At 41.5% G+C, this 15034-nt stretch overlaps 1 protein-coding gene across 5 annotated transcripts in view; it reads left to right on the top strand.

The window, feature by feature from the left end:
* Positions 1-15034, top strand: part of LIN9 (lin-9 DREAM MuvB core complex component) — a 50441-nt gene that overhangs the window by 826 nt on the left and 34581 nt on the right. For 3 of the 5 annotated variants that reach the window (XM_040968062.1, XM_040968067.1, XM_040968065.1), the window contains exons 2-4: positions 5490-5522; positions 8350-8444; positions 10178-10282. In XM_040968062.1, the coding sequence (XP_040823996.1) occupies positions 5490-5522; positions 8350-8444; positions 10178-10282 (233 nt within the window). The remainder of the gene's footprint in view (positions 1-5489; positions 5523-8349; positions 8445-10177; positions 10283-15034) is intronic. The other 2 variants (XM_040968064.1, XM_040968066.1) reach the window with 2 other exon arrangements.

The raw sequence follows: 15034 nt of genomic DNA, 5'->3' as shown, positions 1-15034 counted from the left end.
TGGGACCACAGGTGGCCGTGGAGCTTGGCGGAGATCATCCAGACGGGCTGTCTAGTGTTCAGATCACCCCATCCTACAGACTGCTCCGTGTGTCTGTGTCTTCAGGGTCGTCGGGGTCCTCCTGGCGCTTGAGTGACACCTACACAGCTCGCAGGGGCTGTGCCCTGCCTGACACCTAACCCGCACACCGCCCCATGTAGTTGCTCCCTGCCCCTGATAACTCAGATGAGTGTGCCCACCGTGATGAGCAGGGCAAAGCACCGATTCAGTGGTTTTAAAACAGTGGAACCTCATTTAGTCATTTTCTCTATTGTGTAAATTAAATAAAACGACAAATTGTTAGTTACAAAGTGTCCTGAACCCGCACTCATTGCTCAGTTCATGTACACCTAGCATTTGAGGGGAAGGAGGGGATTGCATGTAACAAACACAGAAGGCTCAGGTACTATGTATCTATGCACAAAGCAAATACATAGATTCCTAAAATGAGAGCTCAAGTGAGTGCCAATTCTGTGTATGAGGTCACATGTGCTATAAAGTTAATAGTTCAGGTTGCCAGATTGGGGAAAAGTTTTATTTTAAAGTGTTTTAAATGTTATCCAGGCCACCACTGTCACTGGCCTGTGACAAAGTTCCCTAGAGAACTTTTGTCACTGCTGGAAATAGTCTCTTTCGTGATGTCCCACAGGGTAGCCACCACCATGCCGAGCTGTGGAACATTTCAAGTATGGTTAGTATGGCTGAGGACCTGGATTTGAAGTTTTATTTCAGTCGATGTGTGAGGTGTTGTCTGCCAGGATGCAGCCGTAGACAACCTCCCCGTGAATCCTGTTGAGGTCTCTTGTTGGGAGAGTACAGGGGCCTATGATTTAGGATGTCTGCAAGTAATAAGAATGCTGAGCTTGTCACGCGAAAATGTTTTTGTCTCTTTCATCCTTGTCTTTATCATGACAGATGATACCTACCTCTAAGAGATTACAGTCAGTACAGGTGTTTTAGTAATTCTGTTGAAATCAGGGGTGTTTGAAGTAACTTCCTTATAACTTTCTAGGAATATTTGTCCTCTATTGAGAACTTGCTGTCATTCTTTGTAAGGATTGGGATTCATTCCCGAGTTTCTATTCTAGCTATTATGCTTTCATGCAGAACACCTGACTCTCAAACTGTATACCCCAGTGGTTTGTTACTTTGTGACATCTCTAGTGCATTGCAAGGTGTGTGTGTGTGTGGTGAGGTGGGGTGTGGATCTTGTTTAGCTAGATTGTAGCTTTGTAGAAAGTAGAAATTGTTTCACCTTTTGACACAAATGGCCTGGACCAACTGTACATAAATCCTTGATTTATATGGAATTGATGGTAGAGTTAATGGGCCTAACAATGAAACTGGAGCAGAGGTCTGTAAAGCAAAAACAGTTTGCATTCAATGTCGCAAGTAGCAGATTTTGCCAACTTTGGTCCAGGCAACCAGCTACTATAATGTCACCATTATAACATTTTCAGTGATTAAAAACTACCATTTATTGAGTACTTACTGTGAGCCAGATATATGCAAACTATATTATGTATTTGCTCGGCTAATTCTTGTTTTAATTGATTTAATACTGATTTTAAAGATGAGGAAACAGGCCCCAACTCTTTCCTCTGAGCTCCTGTTCTTTTTTTTTTTTTTTTTAAGATTTATTTTTATTATTTTTTCATTGGAAAGGCGGATATACAGAGAGGAGAGACAGAGAGGAAGATCTTCCGTCCGATGATTCACTCCCCAAGTGAGCGCAATGGGCCGATACTATGCCAATCCGAAGCCAGGAGCCTCTTCCGGGTCTCCCACGCGGGTGCAGGTTCCCAAAGCTTTGGGCCGTCCTCGACTGCTTTCCCAGGCCACAGGCAGGGAGCTGGAAGGGAAGCGGGGCTGCCGGGATTAGAACCGGCGGCCATATGGGATCCCGGGGTGCAAGGCGAGGACCTTTAACCACTTGTGCCACCGCGCCGGGCCCAAGAGCTCCTGTTCTTGATATCTGTTGTCTATATATCATGTCTTCTTTTAGATGCCCTCTACTTGACAGTTTGAAAGTCCACCTCATAATACTGTCCAGCGTATAGATACTTACAGTAGATTCTGTCTTAATGTTTGTTCCACTTTGCATTTGACTGACTGTCAGAAGCCATACAGGTTATCTTTGGCACTTCTCTCTCCTTGATTTCCAATGTTTAGACCTTTACCAAGTCTTGTAATGCTATACCTACTGGATTCTGCTTATCATCATTCTAGCCCAACCTGTCACCCTCTCTTCTGTAATCACTTCAGCCTCCAATTAATAAATTTCCTCCCTCACATACCCACAGCCAAGCAATCTTTTGAAAATATGTAAAACTCTTTTGAGCCCAGCGCAGTAGCCTAGCGGCTAAAATTCTCACTTTGCACACACCAGGATCTCATACGGGTGCCAGTTCTAAAATCTGCTGCCCCACTTCCCATCCAGCTCCCTGCTTATGACCTGGGAAAGCAGTCGAGGGTGACCCAAAACTTTGGGACCCAGGACCCATGTGGGAGACTCAGGAAGCTCCTAGCTTTGGATCAACTCAGCTCTGGCCATTGTAGCCATTTGGGATGGGAACTGGTGGATGGAAGCTATTTCTCTTTCTGTCCTTCTCTCTGTAAATCTGATCTGCCTTTCTAATAAAAACAAATAAATCTTAAAAAAAATCTTTTCAAGCCACAGTGTAACTTAGTGGCAGCTGTGTAATATTTGTGTGATTATCTGGTTAGTAGGCCCACCAGGGCAGGTATTGCACCTGTTTTTCTTCATTTTCCTGGTTCCATGCATTACACTTCCCTCTCTCTGGTAGTTCTCACGCACAATAGGCCCTTCCATTTTTTCTCACTTCTCAGGGCTTTTGGCCATCTCTTTCTTCTGCTCACTTTCGTTCTCAGTTCTTTTCTTGCTACTTCGGAAAGGGGCCTCCCCTAACTATGAAGTAACCCTCCTCAGGGAGATCATCCTATTTAGTGATGATTATTTTATGTATTTACTTATTGTGGGCCTCTTTTCACTACAATGTAACCTCTGAGAATGGATGTTTCGTCCAATTTGTTCCTGGGCTAACCTCAGTCCTTAGTCTTCATGGCAGACATTCAGAGTTCAAACTTAATCAGATTCACTCATCTGGAAGGTTCATGTTCTTCACCTGATTGACTGTTTTTGATGGAACAAAGGAATTCCCAGAATAAGCACTATAAGAAAATTAGCTGTGTACTGTATGCACTATTTTTTTTTTTTCTGTATCTGGGGTCAAGGGGAAGATAAAGGGAGAAGCCCCACCCAGCCTCCCACCCATCCCAGGTCCCTGACGTGGGGCATGCTCCAAGGGTCCTGCTCAAGTAATTTTGATAATTCAACAGTTATGAATTGCTGTCAATCTCACCATTCCAAGCACAATGAAATTGCTACAGAATCCACTGGCTGATATAGTCCAGCTTGGAGTCTCCGTTTGCCCAGATTTTCACTGGCAACACATGGCTGGGATAGTTGATTGATTTGTTCTGTCTTCCGTCCTCTCTTGTGTATGCACTATTCTAAGCCCTGTTAACACATGGGGGTGCTTGAAAAGTTCATGGAAACTGGAATTAAAAAATAAGTTTATTTATGGAGCAAATATGTTTTGAAATCCACAGAACTTTTTCATAATAATCACTTTCACAGGACTTTTTGAAGACCTTCCCTTAATAACCTGTTTAATCTCTATTTTGTGACAGACAGTAGCGTAGAGAAGACAATTAACCCACTAAGATATCACTGTAAGAAAGTGGCAAAGCCAAGATTCAGACACAGCTGGTCTCAGTCTAGAATCTTTTGGGGTGGGCAGTGTGGCACAGTGGGTTAAGGGCCCGCAGGGACACCTGCCTTCAGTATCAGAGTGCTGATTTGAGTCTGTCCAACTCACTTGGAAAATCAGGGAAATATGGTTCAGGTTCTTGAGTTCCTGCTACTCAAGGAAGATCTAGATGGAAGTTTCTGACTTTTCCTTGTCTCTCTTTCTCTCTCCCTTTCTCTTTCTTTCATGTATGTGTGTGGTAAAATGCACAATGGCAAGAGACAGAGATCTTCTATCTGCTGGTTCACTCTTCAGATGCCTACAACAACTAAGGCCAGGCCAGGCTAAACCTGAGAGCCAGGAATTCCACCCATTCTCCTACAGGGGTGGCAGAGACTTAAGTACTTGCCTTCAAGGCGCATTAGCAGAAAGCTAGATCAGAAGCATGGATGTTCCAGTATGTGATGTGGGCATCCCAAAGTACATCTTCACCTGCTGAGCCTCAACGGCCACAAAGGAAAAAGTGTTCAAAGTTGTAAGTCAGGTGCTCTAACGTGGTTTTTGTCAGAGATGGATATCCTTGTAGCATATACTTCTTTCTTATACTTCCTTATATTTTTTCCTTCAAGTCTCTATTCAGATATCACTATTCAGAGAAGCTAATCATGAATGTTTTACGTAAAGATAACCTTTCATCTCTTCACACCCATTCCACATTCTCTCTCATCCTGCTTTACTTTTTTCGCTGATGGCATTTATCATCACTGGATGTCTATTTGCCTCCCTCCAGAACAATACTTTCCACAGAAGTTGGGACTTGGGCTGTTTGGATTGCTCTTGTGCCCCCATTGCCTGGAGCACAGACTGGCATGCATTTAGCACTGCTTACCACTTTCTTCACAAATGAACTCTATTCCTCTTGGTAGCTTCAAGGTTATGTGTACTCTCCATGGCTGTGGAGATTTCCTACCCATGACTCTAATTACCTTCAAACAAGTTTTTCATATTCTCCTTTTCCCTACATCTATAGCTCCTATGCTTTGTTCACACTGGAACCTTTAGTCCGATGTTCATCAAAGTGAATTATCTGCAGCAAAATCTTCTAAGAAGTTTGTTAAGTAGTTAAGATTATGCTTTCATGGAAGCTTCCAGCTAATTCTTGTAAGTTATGGTTTGTTTAGTGAACCCCTCCTACTTTCACTGACATCTCCACTGTTTTGTGCTGCGCGTACCTGGTTTCTAGACTGCGAAGGGACTTCTTACCTGCTATGACAGTCTCAGTCATCTCCACTTTCTGTCTTCTCTACTCCATTACCTGTTCTGATCTTTGCCTCAATGAATGTCCATTTGCTTTCTCTTTTCCTCCAATGCCAGAGGATGAATGAGGATCCAGAATTACTTCTGTCCTTACTCTTCTCTTTTTTCTCTCATTTTACATTTTCCTGTCTCAGAATTGGAATGTATCAAGACTTCCAAATGTCTCTCTCCACTTCTTATTCTGTCTGGGTTCTGGTCTATAGTTTGAATTGTCTGGGAGTTGCTTCTAGCAGCACATCCCAGTACCACTTCAATCTCAACAGTGCTAACACCAAACAGTTCTTCTGCCTCCAAACTAAGTGTTCTGTCCTTCATGTTGATTATGAAATACTTGTTAATTTGTTTTATCTTTAATTACAGGCTCTTCAGCAAAAGCCCTTGTCAGTTTAAAAGGTAAGATTTAGATATGCCGTAAACTAGAAATTTAATTTGTAAGACTAATTTGGATATCATGTATATATATTTAAGATTTATTTATTTTTCTTGGAAAGTCAGATTTACAGCGAGAAGGGAGTGACAGAGAGGTCTTCCATCCACTGGCTCACTTCCCAAGTGGCCACAACGGCGAGAGCTGAGCTGATCCGAAGCCAGGAGCCTCTTCTGGATCTCTCATGGGGGTGCAGGGTCCCAAGGCTTTGGGCCATCCTCTGCTGCTTTCCCAGACCACAGGCAGGGAGCTGGAAGGGAAGTGGTACAGCTGGGATATGAACCAGCACTCTCATGGGATCCCGGAACATGTAAGGGGAGAACTTTAGCCACTAGGCTACCACTCTGAGCCTATTCTTTTTTTCTTCTAAGTTATTCATTATAGCTTTTAGCTGTTTTCACTCATAACTTTAGCTTTAAGAATTTTTTATTTTCAGGACCAGCTTTGTGATGGGTGCCTGCAGTACCAGCATCCCATATGGGTGCTGGTTTGTGTTCCAGCTGCTCCACTTCCCACTTAACTCCTTGCTCATAGCCTGGAAACAATAGCAGAAGATGGCCCAAGTGTTTGGGCCCCTGCCACCCTTATTGATGGCCCAGATGAAGCTCCTGGCTTTGGCCTGGCCCAGCTTTGCCCATTTTTGCTGTCTAGGGAGTGAATCAATGGATGGCAGATTTCTATGTCTTTGCGTCTCTGTGTAACTCTTTCAGACTTTTTTTTTTTTTTTTTTTTGAGATACGGAGAGACTGAGATCGTCTATGTATTGGTTCACTGGCCAAGTGCCTGGAACAGCATTTAACCCAGACTGGGTCAGATTAAAGCCGGGAGCCCAGAACTTCAAGTTAGATCTCCTGTGTGCTTGCACCATCATCTGCTGCCTCCCCAGGAACACAGTAGCAGCAAACCAGATCAGATGCAAAAAAGCTGGCACTTAAACTTTATATGGGATGTGGATGTCCCATGGAGCATCTTATTGTTAGCCATATGCCTATTCTATCTGATAGCTTTTAATTCCTATAGTTTTATGGAATTGACACTCAGAAATTATAAAAAGAAATTATTCAATGTATCCTTCCTAACTTGGTACAATAGACTAATTTACTTTACATGATTTAGCTTATACAAAACTCTTTAGGATTCTGCTGCATTGGGGCCAGCTTCATGATGTACCAAGTAAGGCAGCTAACTGTAGTGTTGGCCTCCTGTATCAAGTCTGGCTGCTCTACTTCCGATCCAGCACCCTGTGTATGTTTTTGGGGAAGCAGCAGAAAATAGCGGAAGGTCTTCGGCTCCTGGCTTGAGGCTTGTCCAGCCCTGGCCACTGTAGCCAATTAGGAAGTGAGCCAGAACCTGTCTCTCCTGATTCTCTAACTCTGATATTCAAATAAGGAAACAGTCTTCTTTTTTCTTTTTTTAAAAGATTTATTTATTTATTGGAAAGTCAGATATACAGAGAAGAGGAGAGACAGAGAGGAAGATCTTCCGTCCGATGATTCATTCCCCAAGTGAGCGCAACGGCCGATGCTATGCTAATCCGAAGCCAGGATCCAGGAACTTCTTCCGGATATCTCAACGGGTGCAGGGTCCCAAAGCTTTGGGCCATCCTCGACTGCTTTCCCAGGCCACAAGCAGGGAGCTGGAAGGGAAGTGGAGCTGCCAGGATTAGAACCGGTGCTCATATGGGATCCTGGGGCGTTTAAGGCGAGGACTTTAGCCACTAGGCCACGCTGCCGGGCCCAACATAATTTTTTTTTAAGATTTATTTTATTTTTATTGGGAAGTCAGATATACAGAAAAGAGAAGAGACAGAGAGGAATATCTTCCGTTCGATGATTCACTCCCCAAGTGAGCGCAACGGTCGGTGCTGAGCTGATCCGAAGCCAGGACCCCTAGAGCTCTTCCTGGTCTCTCATGTGGGTGCAGGATCCTAAGGCTTTGGGCCGTCCTCGACTGCTTTCCCAGGCCACAAGCAGGGAGCTGGAAGGGAAGTGGAGCTGCCAGGGTTAGAACTGGAGCCCATTTGGTATCCCGGTGCAATCAAGGTGAGGACTTTAGGTGCTAGGCTACCATGCCAGGCCCTTAATATAAATTTCTTATAGAAAAAAGAGGAGCTGTTGTTGTGGTACAGTGTGTTAGGCTGTCACTTGAAAAGCTAGCATTCTGTATTAGAGTACTGGTTAGAATCCCAGTACCTTGCGTTTGGAAAGAGCGATTATTAAAAGCCAGCAAGAAAGAAAAAAGGACACCAGTGCTGTAGTGAAGCAGGTTAAGCCACTGACTGTGTCACCACCATCCCATATGGACATTAATTCAAGACCTGGCTGTTCCACTTCCACTCCAGCTCCCTGATAATTCTCCTGGGAAAGTCACAGAAGATGGGTCAAGTACTTGGGTCCCCACTACCTATGTGGGAACCCCTGATGAAGCTTCTGTCTTCAGCTAGCCCAGCCCTGGCAGTTGTGAACCAACAGATGGAAGGTACCTTTCTCTCTCTGTCTCTGCCTCTTCTTCCTGTAACTCTGGCTTTCAAATAAATAAATGAAACTTTTTTTAAGAGATAAGAAAAAAGGGAAACTGTGTTTCTGTATGGACATTTAATCCTTTGACAATGCATTGCTCTATCAAATTATTTAGGAAGTTGGACAGAAAAATACAGAAGAAATTTTTCATGTAATCTAAAATTTGTATTTTTTCCACATGGATAAATATTTGATATGTGTTGCTGTTATTTAAAAAGTGATGCTTATTGTATAAAATCCTTTAAATTTTATTAGTCTTAATTATTCATTACAGAAGGAAGTTTATCTAACACATGGAATGAAAAGTACAGTTCTTTACAGAAAACACCTGTTTGGAAAGGCAGGAATGCAGGCCCTGCTGTGGAAATGGTAAGAGATGAATTTTTCTTACACTTTGAAATGCAGCTGAATTATCCATTGTTGTCATATGTAAGTTATTACAGCACAGTAAGCAGTTTATAATGTTTTATTTATCCCAACTTCAACCAATCAAGCCTTTGGTTATCATTGAGTTATATTTGATGTTTTTAAATAAATAGTCTGTAGACATAATCTGGTCATTGTTAACCATTTGCTAAGTAATTATGGTCTCTTTTAATTGGGGAAAAACAAATTCCAGCAACTCCAAATCAAACTCTTTTTGGAAATGCAAAAATGTTACCTAGGTGTGACCTTTGCAAAAAGATATAAATAAGTGGTGGGTGGTCGAGGGTGAGTATAGTTAGAGGTGGGAAGTGAAATGAACACATAACTAGTATGATTAGCACTTTTAAGGCCTAGGTTTCTTCGCTGCCCAGCCAGGAGTATTTGTTAGAGCTGGAATAGCAGCAGTTGCAGTTGCTGGGGCAGCTGACCACAGTCGATGTGAGGGATTTCCTCATTCTGTCAGCTCCATCACTGTCATTCCATTCTTCCTCCTCTGCCCAGAGCCAGGGGAAGGGGCTGGGTAGAAGGGACTTCCTCTCACCTAATTGGATGTTGCCTGTATATATATATAAATGTATATATGAATGTATATATATATACATTTTTTTTTCTTCTGCCTGTATATTGTTAGCCCCATGTACCTGACTCCCTTCCAGACAGGCATGAAGGTGTGTCTTTAGTGGGAGGAGAAAGCTTTGAAAAGGGATTTGATCTTATTGGGATATTATTTCTGTTGTTTGTATCTACTGAGGAAATCAGGATAGCCTGAAATTTCTCATGTTACAGACTCTTTAAGTGTATTATATGCTTTTGGTAATTAACTTCTTTTTTTTTTAGTTTTACAGGTAATTATCAAGTATCTGTTTGTGTTTTGTATTTTTATTTACAAATGGAAACTTGGTTGACAATTTAAAATAATTTCATTTGAGAGGTAAAAAGAAGGAGATGGAGGGAGTGATATAGATATCTCCCATCCTCTGGTTCACTCCCCAATGCCTGTGATGTTGGCTGAGCCAGGCCAAAGCCAGAAGTTACACATGCTCTCCAGATCTCCTAGCTGGGGGGCAGAGACCCAGCTGCCTGGACCGTCCCTCTTGTGCCTCACAGGGTGTGCATTCACAGGAAGCTGATGCTGGGAGCAGAGCTGGCAGTCCAACCCAAGTGCTCTTGATCCCAACCAGCATCTGCTAGACTAAACACCTGCCCCTTTCACAGTTTTTGACAGCTGAAAAAGTATAATATTACATACATTTAGGCTTACTCTTCTAGAGGAAATTAGCATCTTTGTCCCAGCCTAGCATGATGCAACAGTCATATGGAATATACCCAGCTGGTATTAACTGAAGCAACAGCGTAATTTGAGCTCAAATTTCCAGAACTTATTTTCCTCATTATGATCCAAGGCTGCCATGTGCTAAGAAGATTTGAGTTCTAGCTCTGGTTTAATTATCAGGTATTTCACTCGGAAACAAATTACATGAATATATATATATCTTACTAATTCCCAAATCTAAGATTACTTACATTTGGCTTTTTGGACCGTGTATTAGCCACACTTAGTTCTTTCTTAATGCTGATAATCCAGAGTTAGGGATATTTTCCAAGTATAGAATTATATTTTGGAACAAAAATGGAAATTGTTCAGCTTTTTCATTAAATAAAAAATTTCTATGAAGCCTTTCAGAAATTCAAAACGAAGTCGACTCTTTTCTGAAGAAGATGACAGACAAATAAATACAAGGTCACCTAAGAGAAACCAGAGGGTTGCAATGGTTCCACAGGTATGTTTGTGCTAAAATTTTGTTTTGTGTGAAAGGAAGTTAGGGATCACTCCTGGTAATGAAGGTTATTTGTCCTGTTGCATTTTGAGTAACAGGTTGTTTTTTGAAACTTGGTACTGCTGCTCAGATCCTATTTTGGTTACCCAGAAAATGTGTTAAATTTTTTTATCAACTTTAGAGTAGAAAGGCAGCTGTCAGTCCTATGTATGCACACCCTTCTTTTAAATGTGAGGATAGTAGACACTACGTAGATTTGGCATTATGGAATCAACTTGGAATTTAATATAGAAATAAGAGGGGAGAGATGCTTTATCACTGGGGGAAGTATGACGAAGACTTTTCATTATCTAGAAAGGAAAATATATCACATGAAATAATTTTTTTTTGCATCTGTTGCTTTTTTAAGTCATTGTGGACATTTAAGAATCAAAGAAACAAAACTTGGATGAGGAAATAGAAACTTGAAGGATAGTATGAGGTGGGTGTTTGTCATAGTGAAGACACTGCTCATGATGCCTATACCCTCATCAACGTGCCTGAGTTTGAATTCTGGCTCTGTTCTTGGTTCCAGCTTCCTGGCAGTGCGTGCCCTTGCAGGCAGCTGGTGATGGCTCAAGGACTTGGGCCCACATTGCCCATATGGGAGACCCAGAAAGGCTTCTGACCTATTCCTGGCTGTTGCAAGCATTTGGGGAGTGACCCAGCAGATGGATGCTGTGTGTGTCTGTCTCACCCTGTTTCTCTGTTATTCAATAAAAATAATAATAATTGTATAAGTAGGAAAGATAATGTATTTTTCTCCCTATCAAATTTATAATTTCTTACATAGTCATTCCCTACTTACCTTTTACTATTTCTTCAAAATTGTTATAAAACAAGATTTGCCAAATGTGATTTTCTTAACCAAGAATTTGGCATCAAATTAAGGAGTGACCAGCAATTTGTCCTACCTGCCTCCCAATAAAACCTCTCACCTATCTTATGAAAATTTCAAACAGTAGAATATGAAATATTCTATACAATAAATAAAAATGTTAGGACAAATATACCTAACATTTCATCTGATTGAAACTAAAATATTAGCATTTCTTGGCATCGTGCATGTTAAATACAAGACTCAGTGACTACAGAAATAGCTAACAATAGCTTGACTTTGCAAAGCTAAATTATTAGAATAGTTTAGATGATCCACAGATGTAAAGGAAACTCTGGTCTTTGAAACTTTCCTATCACAACCGTGTCCACTGCATTCCTTCCCAGGTACATCATTCCTACTAGAGCAATTTTACAAAGTCCTTTCTACTTCTGAACAATACAGGACAAACATGATATGAGCCTACTTTAAAAATGTGAGTTTTTATATCCTCTGAGTTTTTTTTTTCTAGTTTTATTTTTTAAATTTAATAAGTTAGAGGAGAGGGATCCTTTGTTCATTGGTTCCATTCCTCAAATGCCCCGTAGCCAGGACCGCAGAACTCCCTGTAGTCAGTGAGACCGAACACTTGAACCTGCATCTGCCACCTCCCAGGATGCACATTACCAGGAAACTGCTTTCAAAATGGAGTAGTAGCTGGGGCCCTACCCAGGTACTCCACTGTGGGCGCCTCACAGGTGGGGCCTTAAGCCATTTTGTCAGACGCTTGTTCCCGTTTATTAGTTTTCATGTCGATATGGTTCCTGTCATGCCACATGATATGGCTTGCACCCTTACACTTCTGGTTCCTTACATCCATTGCATTTTCTCTATATTTATTCAGAGTACCATCCAGAGCAGAGAAATCATGAAAACCAAATTTTACTGATTCTTACTGTGTGCCAGGTTATGATCTAAGTATTTCGTATGTATTCCACTGGTATAAACTTTGATCAGGAGGTTAGTTTTTAGTTTTGTTAGTCTCATGTTGCAGATGAGAAAATGGACAGAGAGATTTAATGTATTGCTTAAGATCATGAAGTCAGGAAGTGGAGGCTGATGTACAAAGGCAGGTATCCCATCTACAGAATTTTACTTTAAAGATAAATAAATCAACAGGGGAAGGTGTTTGCAGTGGTTAAAACACCACATGAGAAGGCCACATTCTGTGTCGGAGTGTGCATGGATTTGAGTCCTGACTGCTTCTGACTCCACCTTCATGCTGACGCACACCCTCACAAGCAGCTGTGATGACGCAGTACTTGGATTTCTGCCACCAAGGCAAGAATCCTGAATTGCATTCTTTGTTTCCGTTTTGACCTGGCCCAGTCCTACCAATTGCAGACATTCGGGGAGTGATCAAGTAGATTGAACCTCTCTCTGTTAAATAAATAAATAGCAGCTAATTTTACTGAGATGTAATCCACAAATCATGATTTATCTACTTAATAGTGTACAGTTTAATATTTTTAATATATGTACACAATTGTTCAACCACTATCACAATCGGTTTAAAATGCTTTTATTGCCCTGAAAAAAAACTTTTTTAAGTTTTTTTTTTTTTTTTTATTGGAAAGGCAGATATACAGAGAGAAGGAGAGACAGAAAGGAAGATCTTCTGTCCATTGATTCACTCCCCAAGCAGTTGCAACGGCCACAGCTGTGCTGATTCAAAGTCAGGAGCCAGAAACCTCTTCTGGGTCTTCCACATGGGTGCAGAGTCCCAAGGCTTTGGGCTGTCCTCAACTGCTTTCCCAGGCCACAAGCAGGGAGCTGGATGGAAAGTGGGGCTGCTGGGATTAGAACCAACACTCATATGGGATCCTGGCACATGTAAGGCGAGGACTTTAGCCACTAGGCCACCACGCCACCACTCCGGGCCCCACCACCTTTCTTTTTTTTTTAAAGATTTATTTAATTTTTATTAGAAAGGCAGATTTATGGAAAAGGAGACACAAAAAGATCTTCTATCCATTGATTCATTCCCCAAGTAGCTGCAGTGGCCAGAGCTGAGTTGATCCAAAGCCAGGAGCCAGGAGCTAGGAGCTTCCTCCAGATCTCCCATTCGTGTGCAGGGTCCCGAGGCTATGGGGCATCCTCTACTGCTTTCCCAGGCCACAAGCAGGGAGCTGGATGGGAAGTGGAGCTGCTGGGATTAGAACCAGCGTCCATATAGGATCCTGGCGCGTTCAAGGCGAGGACTTGAGCCACTAGGCCACGCCGCCGGGCCCAATTTAAAAATCTTATACCTGGTATCAGTCACTCTGTTTTTAAATTGTTGAGTAATGCTTTGCCATAATGAGGATATTAAGAATTTGTAAGATGTGGGTTAGATAGTTGGCATAGTGGTTAAGATACCCCTTCGGACTCTAGCATCAGTCATCAGAATGCCTGATTGGAATCTCGGCTGCTCTGCTCTCAGTCCAGCTTCCTACTAATGTGCACCTTGGAAGGCGTATTGGGATCCTGCAGCCGCAGAGAAGGTCTGAATGATGGTCAGTCCTGGCTTGTCTGGCCCACTCCTGGTTCTTGTGTGTTTTGAAGAGACCCAGATGGAGGAACTCTTTCTGTGTCTCTGCTTTACAAATAAAATAAAGATAATTAATTAAAATGAATTAAAAAGCAAATACACTATACTGAATTATCCTGTGAGATGTGTAATCATCTTTGCTTTTAAAGAAAGATATTACCAAATAATCTATCCATTAAAATATAGTAATTTATTCTTCAAAAATGTGAATGTTTTTCCCCCCAAACTCAAGAATTAAATATACTTTTATTTATATCTATTGTGAGCTGCTAATACTCTATTTAAAAACCTGGCTCAATACTCAGTAAAAAGAAACAACACTTTTTGTGATAAAAACATTTAACAGTAGCTTAATTGTTATTTATGCTAAGCATCTTGTGGCTTACAGACGCCTCTTTTTCCTACATTAAAAAGTTGATTTTGTTAATATGATATGATATGATATTCTGCACCAGATTCTGGAACAGAGAGAGGACTAATGCGAAAACTGGTGAAATCCAAATAAAGTCTGTAGTTACTATGCCAATTTTGTAGTTTAAAGTCTGTGGTATTGAGCCAATTTTGACAAATACAGCATGGTTATTGTAAGATATTGACGTCACAAAAAGCTGAGTGCATGGCATAGGTGAGCTCCGTGCTATCTTTGCAAATTACAATTATTCATACAATTATTCTAAAATAAAAGCTGATAATAAAAAGCAAAAAGCTAATTTTGATCTCAATTTACTATCTTTGTATTTGCCTTCACTCACCTAGTGCTAGCACTGTCACATAATTTATTATCCTCTAAAAACTTTTATTTACCCTTAGACAACAATGTTTTTGGCTCGGTGCAATAGTCTAGTAACTAAGGTTTTCACCTTGAACAGGCCAGGATCCCATATGGGTGCCGGTTCTAATCCTGGCAGCTCCACTTCTCATCCAGCTCTCTGCCTGTGGCCTGGGAAAACAGTCAATGATGGCCCAACGCCTAGGGGCCCTGCACCCCGTGTGGAAGGCCTGGAGGAGGCTCCTGACTCCTGGCTTCGGATCCACAAAGCTCCAGCCATTGCAGCTGCTTGGGGAATGAATCAATGGATGGAAGATCTTCCTCTCTGTCTCTCTTCCTCTCTCTATATCTGACTTTACAATAAAGATAAATAAATATTTTTAAAATTGTTTTTACACAAAATAGATATTGATATATAGCGTTTTCTTTTTTAATGTCAGGTATCATCCTATCCTTTTTTTTCCTACTGTTTTTTTAAGATTTGGCCATGTTGATTGAGATGAATCAGCAAACAGGGTTCAGTATTTTCTGTTGTGCAGT

This window comes from Ochotona curzoniae, unplaced genomic scaffold (assembly GCF_017591425.1).
Source record: "Ochotona curzoniae isolate NIBS_2020 unplaced genomic scaffold, NIBS_Ocur_1.0 scaffold_4683, whole genome shotgun sequence".
In the NCBI taxonomy this organism is placed as follows: Eukaryota; Metazoa; Chordata; class Mammalia; order Lagomorpha; family Ochotonidae; genus Ochotona; species Ochotona curzoniae.
This window is presented reverse-complemented; position numbering and strand designations above follow the sequence as displayed.